Here is a 15,704-nt window from a genome sequence, read left to right as displayed (position 1 = left end):
ATTTTAATTCAGTCATAATTTACAGCTACATCACAGATAATATAGTGTTAATGCACAGTAAGAGGATGACTTAATACTAAGGATGACAAAGGTGTACTGATATACTATTGAATATAGAAGTATGGGGTTTGGAAGGTATTTATGACTGAGGGACCTAAATAACCTGCTGTCTTTGGGATATTATTTGAGTTATGAACATCAGATTCAAAATATATAAAAAAATATATATAATTATTGTGTAGACTTTTGATGTATTCTTTCTAATTCTGACCCAACAGACCTGAATATTAATTAATTTCCTAGAATTTTTATTCTAGAACAGCAAAGGGACACAAACAATTTTTTTCCTCTCTTGACCAGTAATCATGTTGTCCTCATGTACTGTAGACTTTAATATAAAGACTGGGCAACCTATAAAACTGATAAACTGATGTGATATCAAATGTGATGCAGAAGTGCATGTAGCAAAGCTGTGCACCTTAACATATATTTACTGTTCTGTTCTGTTCTTGGTATGTACCTGAAGTGAGTATTAAATATCACTGCATTTATTTTTTAAGGTAAAAGACAAATACAGCATTACCACAAGTACTACAACAATGCAATATCTTTGTTTCAGACTGTTTACTGCAGTGAAGTAGAAGCATCATTTCATAGTTTTAAAACTGTTGAACAGATATCTGTTATTCCAAAAAATATCTTACTGTAATTGTGGGATGATTCCTGAATTTTCTGCCACAGGAGCCACTGGGGTCATGGGTGTCATGGGGAGGAAGCAGAAGGGGGAGGCTGCAGGCTGCCTCGTATTAACTTCAGTGTCTGCTTCAGGAGGTCTTGCAGTTGAACAGTCCAGATAAACACCACTGGTCTATGTAAGACCCACTCCTGTGTTCTCTCCCCCTTCATCCTGAACGTTTAGCTCATCAGGTGGAAAGCTCAGGTCCAGATCATTATCCTCATCTTTCTTTTGGTTGGTGATGAAAGAGGAGAGGAAAGAGGGATCCTGAAGCTGTGGTGGGCCTTCCAAATCCTCTCCAAACATGTACTCAGAAGAACCCTGGTGAAAGTGGGCAACCATTTAGAGTATGTATTTTTTGAAGGAGATGCAAACCACATCTTTTTATGCACCACAAGAGCTTAACATACAGCAATTGACTGGTCAAAGTAGGTCTCAAGCAATGCATCTTCATCCATTTCTCTCCAGACCCATTAGGGATTGTGAATGAACCCAAAAAAGTGAAGCAGGTAGTCGCGTTGTGCAAATTGGAAACTATCTAAAACAAAGCTGGATTGTTTTTTTAGTTAATTAATGAACAGCACCTGCGCAGATTCACTAATTGGGTCTAAACTTAATTTCGACTAATACATTTAACGCGACAACCAAACGCTTAGTGAATCATCTGGAGTAAATAAAACAACAACAACCAAAAAACCGTTTGGTTCCTCACGATTTTTCTCTGTCCAGAAGAGGGAGACGTTTTATTTATTATAACAAATCTTTTTTTTTTAAAGTCTTTTGCGCATGACCGGAAGTGATCGGTTAAGTTATTCATGTCCCCACGTGTATCCCGGACAGGGTCACCTCGCACAACACAACTGTTTATCACTTCACCAGCAATAATAACCGTATTTGATCAGCAGGCTCACAGAAAAGACGCATAAATTGACATTTCTATTGCAATAAACTAAAAGCGTTCAATTGTAACAGACTGGAAACACTTCTGTTTGCTTTCAAAACAATATTACGTGCACAGGTTAATGCTCTAATCTGATCCGTCATAAAATCTTCATTATTTCCTAATAACAAAGTAGTTTCGGCTGTAATATAACAAACAAATATCAATGCGCATAACGAATACATTATTGTTTTCTATAATAACAACTTACACAAAGGAGGTTTTGTGGCTGATGCACCAAATAATATATGACTAAATCTAAAGGGTTTAAAAACGTCTTGTTGTTTAACAAAGTTTATACCGCATCGCTGAGCAATACTTTGTTAAGTTTGGTTGACAGAAGGTCTAAGAAGTGTAATTATTTTTTAGTTAATGCACAGCTAAAGTAGTTCCAGGCAGGTCTTGACTGGACCGGTTTATTTTGAATCCTTCAAGGTAACTAAAATAATGGAAAATTTAGCCCACTGTCCACCACAACACACAGATCTCAACAAACTCAACGCAACAACAAACTTAATGGCATAAAAAAAAGTATAAATATAATGCAAAAAAATGAATTGCATTGGCTCAAGATTATATTAATAGTCCCAGAATGACGGTTTGGAATTAGCAACAGAGACCTAAGATATCTGGTTGATACTTTATTAGTATTACTTGCTATTGAATCGAAAAAAATAAATAAAATAAATAAACGAATAGGTGGTACCATTCATCCCTAATGCGAAACACAATTATGTCCACTAGGTGGCGGTAACGAGAACAAAAGTCTAATTTGCCATTACAAACTGAACTAGAAGAAGCTCCTATCATGGACGGTGATAAGATCATTGCATATGTATTGTGCATGTAACAGTAGAAAGGCATTAATAAAAATAGTATTATGGTTATTACAGTGAGTTCCTATTATTTTTTTAGCATGTGCATGGTTCTGTTTATTATGAGTTGTCTGCTTTGACGGTAATATTTGATGTTAGCTTTGGGCAGCATGATATGAATCAAGGCTATGGAAGAAGTAAGAAATTGTTTGAGAGACTTCCCAGAAGAAGCTCGAGGTGAGTGTATAATGTAAAAACATAAATTGACAACAGCTTAAAGCATGTTCAGATTGTGTCCTGTAACCATTTGCCTCAATTATCTGTTCAATTTTATATCTCCTAATGGCAGTACACTGTATGTCTGATGTCATCCATTAAATCATGTGATTGATCATTTGGTTGTTCAAAATGATTTTAACAGTAAGAATTATTTTGCATAGATTTATTGATTTTTTTTTAAATTATTGATCCTTCATGTGACAATAAATAAATAAATAGAAATAAACTGGAGATGCTTTTTTCCCCATCAATGTTTTAGATTATTATGTGTCTTATACTTTATCATGTCTTCCAGAGCTTTACTTGAATGAGTCAGTACCATATCTGGATGGACCGCTCTCCCCTTTACAGTTCTATCGAGACTGGATCGGCACTAATAAGCCGTGTATTATCCGCAATGCTTTCAATAACTGGCCGGCTTTGTCTAAATGGAGCCCAACCTATCTCAGGTCAGATAACATTTACATTTACGGCATTTAGCAGACGCCCTTTTCCAGAGCGACGTACAAAAGTGCTTTGAGTCTCTAGTAATGAATAAATCTACACTGGTACACAAGATTACAAACTTAATATAAATATAACCCTTGAATTCTACAAACATGGAAAGTGCTAATTTAAGTATTTCAGGAAGAGGTAGGTCTTCAGTCGTCGCTTAAAGATAATCAGGGACTCTGCTGTACGGACATCTAGGGGAAGTTCATTCCACCACCTCGGTGCCAGAACAGAGAAGAGCCTTGAAGTGTACTTACCTCTCATTCTAAGAGAAGGTGGTACAGTGGAACCCCGTTGTACGAGCATAATTTGTTCTTGAAAATTGCTTGTGTGTCCATTTGCTCGTATGTTCGAACTAATTTTCCCCATAGGAATGAACGTAAAAGTGATTTAATCTGTTCCGAGATCTCATTCGATCGCTTATTTCTGCACTTAAAAAGTATTTGTAGCCTATTTTTAAAAACAAATACACCGCAAATTACCCTAATATAAACATAATTTAACACTTACTCATGTGATAGTGGTTGATTCCGAGTGTGAGACGCGCACCACGCTCGTAACCTCCTCGGTTTCCATGGTAATTCTATTTACTTTCGTTTTCACAGCACCATCACTGATTTTCTTGGGAGACATTTTTCAAGATTTCTAGTGAAATAAAAATATAAAAACTGAAAAAATTACAGTGGGAGAGCGTATGAATACGGGAGCCACTTTTATTTGTTTTTTTTTTGTGTCGGTCTACTTAGTGCCCCACGCAGCACGTCTCTGGCGCACACGCGCACACACACACACACCCGTGCACTCTCCTCCTTAAATGCACCCTCCGATCACTTGAAAGGAGAGAACAATCATTGGGTCACATTAAGTTCAGGTGAGGCAATCCCCTGCCTATCTGCTCCCGGACCCGCTCTCCATTCACAAACCGCCGCTCAGCCACGCCCCCGCTGCCACAGTTACATTTTTGCTGCACTGAACAAAGAGCGACTGAGTGATATGTCATCAACTAAGCGACTGATGCGACCCTCAGTCGAAAACGGGGAACCGGCAGCGTGGGTTTGCTCGTGCCTTCGAAATTTGCTCGTGAAACAGGGTAAAATTTTGCGAGCGAGTTTGCTCGTATCTCCGTTTGCTCGTACTATAGGTTGCTCGTACAATGGGGTTTTACTGTACCAGTCGAGCAGTGCTGGAGGATCAGTATGGACAGTTCATTGTCCATAGTTACCGCAAGGTTACGAGCAGTGGCTGAAGGAGAGAGCAGAGAGTCTTGAAGTGTTATTTGGAGCTCTTGACCTGGAGATGTATCACCTGGGATGACCAGCAGTTCTGTTTAGCTGGGGTTGAGTTTTAGTTGATGAGCACTCATCCATGAAGATATGGCTGTCAAGCATGCTGATATCCGAGCAGAAGCTGTGGTATCTGATGGCGGGAAAGAAAAGATTAGTGGAGTGTCATCTGCATAGCAGTGATTAAAAAAAGTCATATGCGAGGATATGACTTCACCAATGGAGTGGGTATAGAGGGAGAAAAGGAGTACCGAGCCTTGTGGGACACCAGCGGTGAGTCTGCACGGAGCAGATGTGGATCCCCTCCATGTTACCTGGTATGAGCGACCTTCCAGGTAGGAAGCAAACCATACCCATGCTGTTCCGCAGATACCGAGGCTCTTGAGGGTTGACAAAAGTGTCTTGTGGTTGACTGTGTCAAATGCTGCTGAAAGGTCCAGGAAGATAAGTACAAATGGCAGCTTGGCTGACCGAGCAGCATGCAGTTTCTCAGAAACAGCTAAAAGGGCCGTCTCTGTGGAATGTGCCGTTTTGAACCCAGACTGGTTAGGATCATGGAGGTTGTTCTGTGAGAGAAACAGACAGTTGGTTAAAAACAGTGCGTTCCAGAGATTTTGAAAGAAAGGAGAGAAGTGATACCGGTCTGTAGTTGTTGATGTCTGATGGATCCAGAGCAGGTTTCTTCAAGATGGGAATGACCCTTGCTTGCTTGAAGGTAGTTGGTACATAGCCAGATGTTAATGACCCATTGATAATTGTGGAGATGAAGGGCAGGAGATGTGTGATGGTCTGAAGCATAGTTGAAGAAATTGGATCCAGAGGACAGGTGGTGGGATTGCAAAATTGGACGACTTGCAGTATCTCATCTTTTGATAAGGTTGAGAAGCTTGACAGAGACGTAGTGGATTGTCGGCTGTGTTGTGTAGTCATTGTTGGGAAGGAAGTGAAGGTCTGGCAGATTTTCTTAATCTTCTCATCATAGAAGGAGGCAAAGTCATTAACAGTTAGGGAGGATGGAGCAGGTGCAGCAGGGGGGTTGGGTAGTGAAGAGAAGATGTTGTGAAGCTTACGAGGATCTTGTGCAGAGGCCTCAAGCTTTCCTTTGTAGAAGGCAGTTTTGGCAGAAGTCACCTCCAAAGAAAATTTGGTCAGGAGTGCGGTAAGATGCGAGGTCTACATCGAGTTGTGATTTTTTCCACTTCCTCTCTGCTGATCTGAGTTCTCGTCGATTGTTGCGCAAAACTTCTGACAGCCACGGTGTGGGACAAGAAGTCTTCTTGGGTTTTGTAGTCAAGGGGCAAAGAAGGTCCATGGTTGAGGAAAGAGATGAGAGGAAGGAGTCCGTAGCAACGTCTAAGGGTACAAAGGAAAAGGAGTCCGGGTCAGGAAGAGATGAAAGAGTACAGGAAGTTACAGAGGAGGGAGAGATAGAGTGAAGGTTAGGACGGATAAGAGAGACATGTAAATTATTTTTAGGTTGAATAGGAAGAGTGATTAAAAAGGAAACCAGGTGACGATAAGAGATTGGAAATGGAGTGGCAGTCATCTGTAGCTGGAGTAGGGCAGGTGAAAACCAGGTCCAGGACATTTCCTCCCTTGTGTGTTGGAGGGCAGCTGTTAAATGTCAAGGAGAAGGTATTCAGAGAAGGCAAGATGCAAGATGACTGAAGTTTGTCGGATGGGAGGTTGAAGTCACCAAGAACTGTCAGAGGGGAAAGTAGGAGTGTGTCTATCTCTTCTAGGAAATCTCCTAGGGGACCAGGAGGGCGGTAGATGACAATGATGAAAAGGTTGATTGGAGAGGTAACTGAAACTGCATGAAATTCAAATGAAGACATGGTTAGATGAGACAAAGGGAGAGGTGTGAAACACCATCTCCGTGATAAAAGTAGACCTGTACCACCACCTCTACCGGTTTCTCTTGGTGAGTGAGAGAAAGCATAGGCAGAAGACAAAGCAGCTGGTGTAGCAGTGTTCTGTGGGGATATCCAGGTCTCAGTAAGTGCCAGAAAGTCGAAGGTGTAGTGGGAAGCCAAGCCTGTGATAAAGTCAGCTTTCCTTACAGCAGACTGGCAATTCCAGAGCCCACCTACCACCACTGTTTGACACTGAGACAACAGGGGAGGGTAGATGAGGTTACTGGCAATGTGACATCTGTTCTGTGGATGGGAACGTCTGTGTCTGCAAGAGATTACTACAGAGATGGGTTTGAGGCACATGACTGATCTCCCAGTTTGAAATCAATGTGTTTTAAAAAGAAAAAGTACAAATAATAATTTCTAAATAAACACTAAGCGTTACTGGCTTAAGGGGGGCTACTTACAACATAGTCTGTAGCGGAGCACCTTCAATATAAGCGAGTAAGCCCTGCCCACAATTCATTTACATTTACATTTGTGGTATTTAGCAGACGCACACCTCAAGTGAGACTGAAACGACCCTTGATTAATCACCTGACCAAACTAATAAGCACAGACCAACACTCTAGAATTAACTGAGTTAAATAAATATACAAAGTTAGTATCCTACCTTACCAGAAGAGAGTATATTCAAGATAGAGCTAAAGCACACTTTAGATAATCATCTGGCATTGATGTAACTCCTCTAATCATAACAGTCAGGTCCTGTTCCCTGCAACATTCATTTCGGAAGTGCTATTGTATTTATATTCAGGCAGGTTGTTGGCTCCAAGATCATCAGTGTTGCTGTTACACCAAACGGTTATGCAGACGCCGTTAATGGAGATCGCTTTGTGATGCCAGAAGAGCGCCAGATGACTTTCTCAGACCTGCTGGACATTATAGAGGGCAGAGAAAAGAGCAGTGGTGTGTTCTATGTCCAGAAACAGTGCTCAAATCTGACCGAGGAGCTGCCAGAGCTTACAGGAGACGTTCAGACTCACATCCCCTGGATGAGCGAGGCGCTGGGTGCGTAACAGATACTTGTGATCCAATGCAGATCTCATACATATAAAGCAGTACAAAATTTCTGAATATTTTGTTGGATGAATGCTAAAATTTCTACAGTTTGATTGACAGGCACTTATCAAAATCGTGAAATAAAAGTAGATTGTGTTTAACATTCATGGATTTTGGTTTTTGCTCCTTGCAGAAAGAATCATTACAGCTAGCTTGCTTGTTTTCTTTTTTGCTTCCATCCATCCAATCCAATGAATCCATTTAATGTTACACATTTTATACATTTTATGTTTTTTAGGAAAAATGCCAGATGCTGTGAATTTCTGGTTGGGAGAAGCGCATGCAGTCACATCTAGTGGGTACAATTAGTAAATTTCCAACTAAAAGTTCGGATTAAATTTCAGAATAGGGATTTGAATCTTTTATCTTGCAGTGCACAAAGACCACTATGAGAACCTTTACTGTGTCATCTCTGGAGAGAAGACGTTTATTCTACTCCCTCCCACCGATCGACCCTTTATACCATATGGCAAGGCAACATTTTCATTATTATTGTTGCCCTAAAAAAAGGATTAGACGATAGCTTTGTGTCCTGGTAGTATTATTTTTTTATCTTAATCCCCTAAAATGAAACAATATTATGTGTGTTTGAATTGTGACTGTGTGTAGAACTGTACCAGCCTGCTACATACAAGCAGATGCAAGATGGCCACTTTGAAATAGTGGATGAAGAGAATTCAGAAAAAGTCAGTAATTCATTTTTTTCACTTTCATTAAAAAAAATGGAGTAAAGTGTATTTTACTTGAAAAACTTTATATTAGTTGGTCAAACTAAAATGTATTATGCAATTGGTCTTGATCTTTGCTGATGTTTAAATCACCAAACCGGTGTTGGTCTAAATCTTCTAGAGTGAACAGTCTGTTTGAGGAGTTTGTTATGGTCTTGCTTTAGGTGCCTTGGATTCCCTTGGATCCTCTAAATCCCGACTTGGAACGCTTTCCCTACTACAAACAGGCCCGGCCCCTGTGCTGTACTGTAAAAGCAGGAGAGATGCTTTACCTCCCCTCACTCTGGTTCCACCATGTCCGCCAGTCTCATGGATGCATAGCAGGTAGTGTGCAGTGCAAATGCATGACTTTTTAGTATTTGAGTCTACTGGAAAATAATTAACAGAAAATCATGTGTGGTGTATGTCTTTTCAGTGAATTTCTGGTACGATATGGATTATGACATCAAGTACAATTACTTTCAACTGGTGGAATCTCTAACTAGAGTTGTGGGTTCACTATGAAGCCGTCCCCTTGAACAAATCGTCTTCAAAGTGTGAAAAGTGGTGACGGGACACAAATACACTCCTAATAAGACAAGAGTGCATTACAACGTACCCTGCACACCTAAATTACCTTGGCATAATTTAAGGTCACCAATCCAGCATTTGTTTTTGCGAAGTGGGAGGAAACTGGAGAGCTAAGAAGAAACCCACACAGATATGAGAAGAATACACAAACCTTCATCTATACAGAGCTCAGGCCCTGAAGCTGAGAGACAGCAAAAAACCTATAGTATAGACATTATTGAGTTGATGCAATAAATACAGTTTTATTGACTAGCACCTGACTTTGATTTTTCAGATGACACTTAAAGATATAAAAACAAGTCATTTCGGAGCAGTGCAGAACAAATTATAAACAAACTCTAAATGAGAAACAATCTAAAAAATATTTTCATTCATGTTTAATGCTGGCTTTGTGATTTGCTTTCACGGGATTGAGAAAAGCAAAGGTAGTTACATATATAGTGCTGAATAGCAAAGCATTGGATGATTGTTTAAAAAAGCCAGAAATACAACCATGCACTCTAGTTCAGGATCCAGTGAACCTCTTCTCCTCATGCATACAGTTTTGTCATGCTAGCAGTCAAGTTACTCTCCTACCAATGTCTCTGTACTGTACATTTACTCTACACTTTAAATTCACTCAGTTCAGTTAAATGATTATAATCACGTGATTACAAATTACTTTATAAAGTATAAGAACTGCATTGTCTCATCATGCACATTTTAATGTTCATTGTAAGCATTTATATTTAAAAATCCTGACATTAGGGGTTGAGGCTGGTTCAGGATGGAGGATCATATAAATTTATTTGGTATCCAGTTCATTGTACTAAACTGGTTTACACCACTTTGTTAACTGTACTAAGCACAAGCACCATGTTCTATAACAGTATGTGAAAGTCTGAACAATATACAGCAGACAGACAACTAGCACAAATACAGTATTCTTATGGTATCACAATGTTATTACTTTAGAAAACAAAGTGCTTTATTGTACATCAGTGTCAGCTTTAAGAAGAGGGACAGAAACCTGAATATAAGACTTAATTCCACCTTTATCAAAAGCTAATTCAATTCATTCAAAAGTAAAAAAAAAAAAAGTTTCTCAGTGTTCAGTTTTAGTTCTGCTCAGCTGATTAGTAATTTTAAAAGCAACATTCCCTTTGCAAGTTGTCTTATTCCATTGTTTTGTTTTTTTTAGCAGTTGAGCCCAATCTACTGGAAAATCTTCCACTGAGAAACAGCATCCTTTCAGCATTGAAAGCATATTAATGAATTAGAAATATCCTATTTGCTGGTTATAAAATAAGGCACCCAATCACTTGCGACATTTTCTGTCAGAATTACAAAATGTACAAAATTGTCATGGTTCCTGTATTAAATTTGGATGCTGCCATTCTGGGTCCTCCTTAAGGAACTGTACTGACATTAAGGGTATCCTGTATGAAAACACATTTACTGTACAACACACTTAAGAGCTGTAACCCTTGTTATTGACCAATGACACTTGAATAAATACAGTCACACATCTGCAAAAACACATGCTCTATAAAAAAAAAGCACTCCATTGTGGAAGAAATAAATGAGCAAACATCAGGATTATTTCTAAAAGAGATAGAAAGATAGAAAATAATGTTCTGAATAAAACACAATCACATTTTCTTGCGGCTTTGTAATATTAGCTGATCTCCATCTTGGTGGTGGACAAACTGCAGCTCATCTCCGATAAAGTCCATTTGCTCAGTCGTTGCTCCTATTCTCGAACATCCAGATACGGTATAATAATAATAAATGATAAAAGGGCCCCTTTTTGGCTATGAGTATATGGTTGCTGTAGTAACACACTAAAAAAAAGGAGGTAGGCCGATGAGATTACAGTCTATAGTGCAATATGGCCATGCCTGTGAGACTGAGCCTGTCCATCTGTGCTGGTAGTGTTTAGGGAAAAGAAAGAGAACTCCACACTTCAATCAATTGTGGATTTAGAATCTGCTTATTAAAAAAACTCTGCTCAGAGTCATGGCTTGGGTTCCAGCCTCAGTTTGAATAATCTAATAAACCGAAAGAGGTGCATGTCAGACTTTGCTGTCCATTCTCTTCTCCACAGCTCTGAGGAGAAGCTGTGAATACTGTTCCAACAATGCCAATGTTCGTTCCTCGCCCACACCACCTGCTCCACTGCCCAGCACACACACTGAGCTGCTGCTGGAGCTGCTTTCTTTATCATATGGCAGTAAGTTCAACTCAGCCTGTACAGCCTCAAACGCCTCAGTCAGCACTTGAGTCATATTCTGATGCTCCTGCCTCTGGTCTGTGGAACTGTTCAGCTGTAAAACACAGTAAATGGGATTTTCAATGTTTATAGGCAATTAACACAGGGCCCTAATATTAACTTACACTTATAAAGAACAATCTTTACATTCTTTCCGACCACATTATCTGTGTAAAGCTGCTTTGAGACAGTGTCCATTGTAAAAAGCGCTATACTAATAAAAATTAATCGAATTGAATATTACTGCAATGATAACGTACCATCCTGTAGAAGTGGCAGGCCTTTTTAAAACTGTTTTGAAGTTCACTAGCTGCAAGTCTGCATGACTCCATACTGAGAGATGCATCTTGTGAGAGAAGAGAAAAAAAGTCAACCTTGTCATTTTGTCCATACACAGATGTGGCAGTTTTGTATTTGTATATATTTTACCAAATATATTGTTATTGACAACAAATACACAACATGGCAGGTTTTTGTTGCTTTTAACTGTTGATTGAGTACCAAAAGTTCTTAAAGAATATATAATATCACCCGTAGCATTATCATTATACTGAACAATTTGTAAACACTCAACCTCTGCACTGTTTATAATTTATTTAAATAATGGCTACTCAGATTGTTGCTAAAGATATTGTTTCTGACTTGACATCTTCCTGCTTTTACAAAAGCAGCACCTAAAGCTGACACTGAACATATTTTGCTGCAAAATACTGGTTAAGAACAGTATAAAGAACACGTTTTTACTTGTACTAGATGCAAAATTATTTGAGTAAAGAGAATAAAGTAAAAATCGTAGTGCATAGGAGAAGGATGCATGGTTAAAGGAAATATCAGTATGAAGAGAGGAAGCATGCCTCACCCTGCAGTTGGAAATGGTTAATGGAGGGACAGGGTGAAGAGGAGAACATGGTAGAAGTGATGGAAGAGATGAAAGGAGAGAGATACCAGAGCCTGCTGGTAAAGAAGTTTTTGTGCAGACCCAGGCGCAGAGGTGGAGATGAAAAAACAAGAGAGGAGTGAAAGCCCAGCAAACCTGAATCCTGGGCTTGACTGGATGCCTGCATACAAACTGTGGTGCCCTGGTTCTCATTTGATTGCTTGACCTGAGTCTCCTCCAGGTCTGTATCTTTTCCCTGTATCTTCTCTGGTTCTTTAGACTCCTCAATATTGAGTTCCTGTTCCTCTGGTTGCCTGGTCTCAGTAGGTACTGAGTATGTGATTGGCTGAATGCTGCTGGAATGAGACTGTTCTGGTCCTGGCAGGGGGAGTACATGTACTGGAGTCCTGTTACCAAGATCTTCCTTGTGACCAAGCTTGGTATTCTTGCTGTTTGGAGAGAAGGAGGCCATGGAAGGCTTATCTGGGAGAGGTTTGGATATGTCCAGGTGGAGCTGTGGACGGATGCTGCTTGGTAATTTGGCCTGGATGCCTTTAGAAGAAGAGTTAGGAGTGGAGGCACCACTTATGGTGGGTAAAATAGCACCACGAGGGGGAGAGCCAATAGATGAAGAGGGAAGTGGCACTATTGGTGATGAGGGCTTGCTGCGACAAGCATTGCGAAGGTTGGAAGCGTCTGATCCTGAACTTCGGTTGGTGTCCAAGGCTGTAGGTACTTCACTGAGCCCACTCATGTTTAGGTTGTCCCCCATGGACATAGAGCGTGACATCTTGGCAATAGAACTAGTGGTGGGGCTCATGTACGAGCGTGACTTGGACTTAGTGGGTGTAGGGCAGTCCCTGGGCTGGGAAGACGTTGGGCTGGAGAGAGGCACACTGGCAATTGTGCGCCGAGGTGTGGATGGTGGCGCACGCTCGGGGGAATGAGGCGGAATCTCTTCAGAAAGACGTGTAGATGCCTGAGGCATGTCAGCTGAACAAGACAGTGAGAAAGGATGGACAACAAACATAGCAAATAGAAAATGGAAAATGTTATTCATAGCAATAAAAAAAAATAATATATATTTTCTGTTCAATCTGTCAGCCATTTTCATCAAATTAACCTCCATTCTAACTGTTCATATAACTCATAAGACCACACTTGTTTTTTATATGTAATAGCCCTGTTTTTGCAGAGGCTGGATGCCTCACCATCTGCAGAGATGCTGTGAATGGACTGAGCTTTCCTCATGCCAGCTGAGGCAGCCAGAGAATCAGCAGAAATTTCTACAGGAATTCGTTTCTTCTCTGGGGATAAGTAAAGAACTGAAGGCCTTTTAAGTTTCTGGAGTTCTTGTGGGGCGCTTTGTTTTCGGTCCTCCATTAAAGGATGCACCTCGAAAACCGGGGGATGCACCAATTCATTGGCAACCTTACTCTCAGGATTTTTCTTTGAAAGGGAAACAAACGCCTGCCTGCTGAGAAATAAGAAAATATATATTTTAAAATACATATTTAAAAATGATTGTTTTACTTGATTTAACCCATTTAAAGTTTGTTCTTGCATAAGTGTCTTACCAGCCAGTGGAGCCATTGAGAAACTTTGATGAGATGCTGACACTGTCAGTGATTGTTGGCTGAAGAGGAGAAGTTGGACCTCCTGTACCACCAAAAAAAGAGAAGGCATGTCAATCAATTCTAAGCTTATTACATTATCAATTAAAAAAGAATTCCTGCAAAAAGAACTCCACAAAAACTATTTGCACACACAAATGACCTGAGGTGCTGAAGTCTGACAGGTTTGCAAAGTTTTTTTTAAGGAAAGCTTCTTGGTCTGGAGTCTCCGGTACAAAGCAACAAATTTCAGATGTCTTCCTCAGTGCCTCCTCCTCTTCTTCTTCTAGGTCTTCCATGTCTAGCTCAGATGAGTTTCCATCCACACTCAGTGGCTCAGTGGGTTCAGAGTCTAAAAACCACCAAAGCCAGGGCAAAATAATGTTCATATCAACATGTTTTTATAGGTGTTACTGACACGTGTGCGTGTGTTTTTAATGTGTTTTACCTTCTCCTGGTTGATCTGGGCTAGAGAGATGGCTGTTGGAATAATCCATTGAACATGCGCTGTCAGGGCTCTGCTTCTCAGGACATGGATTTCCTTGAAGCAACCTCACACCATGGGCTAACTCCTTCACCTGATACTCACTAAAGGGCAGAAAAGAATGGTCTTCTGTAAGACTGCTACAACATTTATTATATAAAAAAATATTAAATACCCACATAAGATTTTTGGCAGATGTCAAAGTACATTTTCATAATTTTCACACAAAATGCATTTGTCAGTAAAATATTTGTTAGCAAAGAGGTGAAGTTTAAATGAAATGAACGTTTAATATATAAACAGAAAGATTCTCAAGCTTTTCATTGACTGGCATGTAAATGGCAAGAGTTTTTTGTAGTGTATGAAACAAGTATGATCATACAGTAGATGCCAGCACATTATAAAGTATAATAACAGAAGGCATGACTATTCTTTCACCACAACGGCCAAAAATACTTAACAGTCTACTTGTAAGTGCTGTGTATGATTGAGAAGGACATGTGGACTGACCTGCCTGCCAGGCTCACTCTGTCCTCACAGCCCTCAGGATAAAGCACCATAGCCTCTGTGTCTGGCATCTGAGGAGACAGTGGGATGAAATGAGGACGTGTGTGTCCTCTTTGGACAGGCGAGACTTCTGCCTTCTCCACCTGCATAAAAAAAAAAAAAAAAGCAATGTTTGAGGCACTGTTTCACTAAAATGTATAATCCTGGTAAAGTTTTATACAAAACTTGAATAAAATAAAAACAGTGCTAAAACAGTCTAATTACCCATCCAGTGATAGTCTGTAGGCTGACAGTACTGCCAAGATCTAGATCTGGATGCAGTGCTAGCTCTTGGTTCACACCAGGGGACTTAGCATAGGACTCAAGCTGCCTCAGGTCCAGCATGGACTTCACCACCAAATCCTTGTTGTTACCAATTCGCCTGGACCACTGTCGCCTTTGCCTTGGGCCAGAGTTCTCACTCGCTGAACTGCTGTCATAAATCTAAGAAAGGAAAAAGAAAAGATATGGAATATTAAGCCAAATAGAACAGATTTATAATATAGTATATGATGTAGTAAATACTAGGGGTGTAACAGTACACAAAATTCACATTTCGGGGGGGCGTACCTTGGTTTTAAAGTCACAGTTCGGTACAATTTCAGTACAGTTAAGAATTGCAAAACATTAAATTGCTTGTAATTGTTTTTGTAATTATTAACATTTGTAAACATCAACAGTTTACATTTTTAAAACAATTTTAAATGTTTAAAATTGTCTAGTGGCCAACACTATGGATTCTTAAGCATTTTCATGCATGCGCAAAACAAATCTTATTTCTGGTATGGAGTGAGTAGCCACAGTAACCCCTGGCATTGTTGTGTATGTTTTCAAGGCGGAGACTAAGCTAAATTGTGGTCCACCACTTAATACGTTCGCACATAAAAATGATTGCATCCTGTATGCGTTTGTACTGAACCGAAAGCACTGAACCAAAACATTTCAGTATGAATATGTGTACCTTTACACCCCTAGTAAATACTATATATTATATAATTATTGCATAATGACAATTATTCTTACATTTCCCATCTCTCGTATCTTGTCTTGCTTCTCTTCTGAAGATCCTTATAAACACAAAAGGAAATGTATTTATTTTTTATAAGTAAGGC

At 39.8% G+C, this 15,704-nt stretch overlaps 2 protein-coding genes across 7 annotated transcripts in view; one reads left to right on the top strand and one right to left on the bottom strand.

Moving 5' to 3' along the window:
- Positions 1–2,380: 2,380 nt before the first annotated feature.
- On the top strand, positions 2,381–9,073 carry jmjd7 (jumonji domain containing 7). 2 transcript variants are annotated; one of them, XM_046856658.1, is made up of 9 exons: positions 2,381–2,568; positions 2,651–2,728; positions 3,066–3,219; positions 7,219–7,472; positions 7,762–7,818; positions 7,897–7,992; positions 8,133–8,209; positions 8,416–8,575; positions 8,667–9,073. In XM_046856658.1, the coding sequence occupies exons 2-9, from the start codon at positions 2,680–2,682 to the stop codon at positions 8,753–8,755; spliced, it is 936 nt and encodes a 311-aa protein (XP_046712614.1). In that variant the 5' UTR covers positions 2,381–2,568; positions 2,651–2,679; the 3' UTR covers positions 8,756–9,073. The 2 variants fall into 2 exon arrangements, with proteins under 2 accessions (XP_046712614.1, XP_046712613.1); XM_046856657.1 differs by having other exon boundaries at positions 2,382–2,728.
- A 110-nt stretch (positions 9,074–9,183) lies between these two features.
- The window catches only part of mapkbp1 (mitogen-activated protein kinase binding protein 1), a 35,621-nt gene continuing 29,100 nt past the window's right edge, over positions 9,184–15,704 (bottom strand). For 4 of the 5 annotated variants that reach the window (XM_046856646.1, XM_046856643.1, XM_046856644.1 and 1 more), the window contains 10 exons: positions 15,616–15,659; positions 14,818–15,036; positions 14,557–14,696; positions 14,011–14,150; positions 13,726–13,914; positions 13,527–13,608; positions 13,161–13,426; positions 11,932–12,942; positions 11,333–11,418; positions 9,184–11,127 (listed from right to left, as the gene is read on the bottom strand). In XM_046856646.1, the coding sequence (XP_046712602.1) occupies positions 10,876–11,127; positions 11,333–11,418; positions 11,932–12,942; positions 13,161–13,426; positions 13,527–13,608; positions 13,726–13,914; positions 14,011–14,150; positions 14,557–14,696; positions 14,818–15,036; positions 15,616–15,659 (2,429 nt within the window). In that variant the 3' untranslated portion in view covers positions 9,184–10,875. The remainder of the gene's footprint in view (positions 11,128–11,332; positions 11,419–11,931; positions 12,943–13,160; positions 13,427–13,526; positions 13,609–13,725; positions 13,915–14,010; positions 14,151–14,556; positions 14,697–14,817; positions 15,037–15,615; positions 15,660–15,704) is intronic. The other variant, XM_046856648.1, reaches the window with a different exon arrangement.

Source organism: Silurus meridionalis, chromosome 8 (genome assembly GCF_014805685.1).
Source record: "Silurus meridionalis isolate SWU-2019-XX chromosome 8, ASM1480568v1, whole genome shotgun sequence".
NCBI classification, from domain to species: Eukaryota; Metazoa; Chordata; class Actinopteri; order Siluriformes; family Siluridae; genus Silurus; species Silurus meridionalis.
Note: the sequence above shows the minus strand (reverse complement) of the source record. Positions and strands in the feature narration are given on the sequence as shown.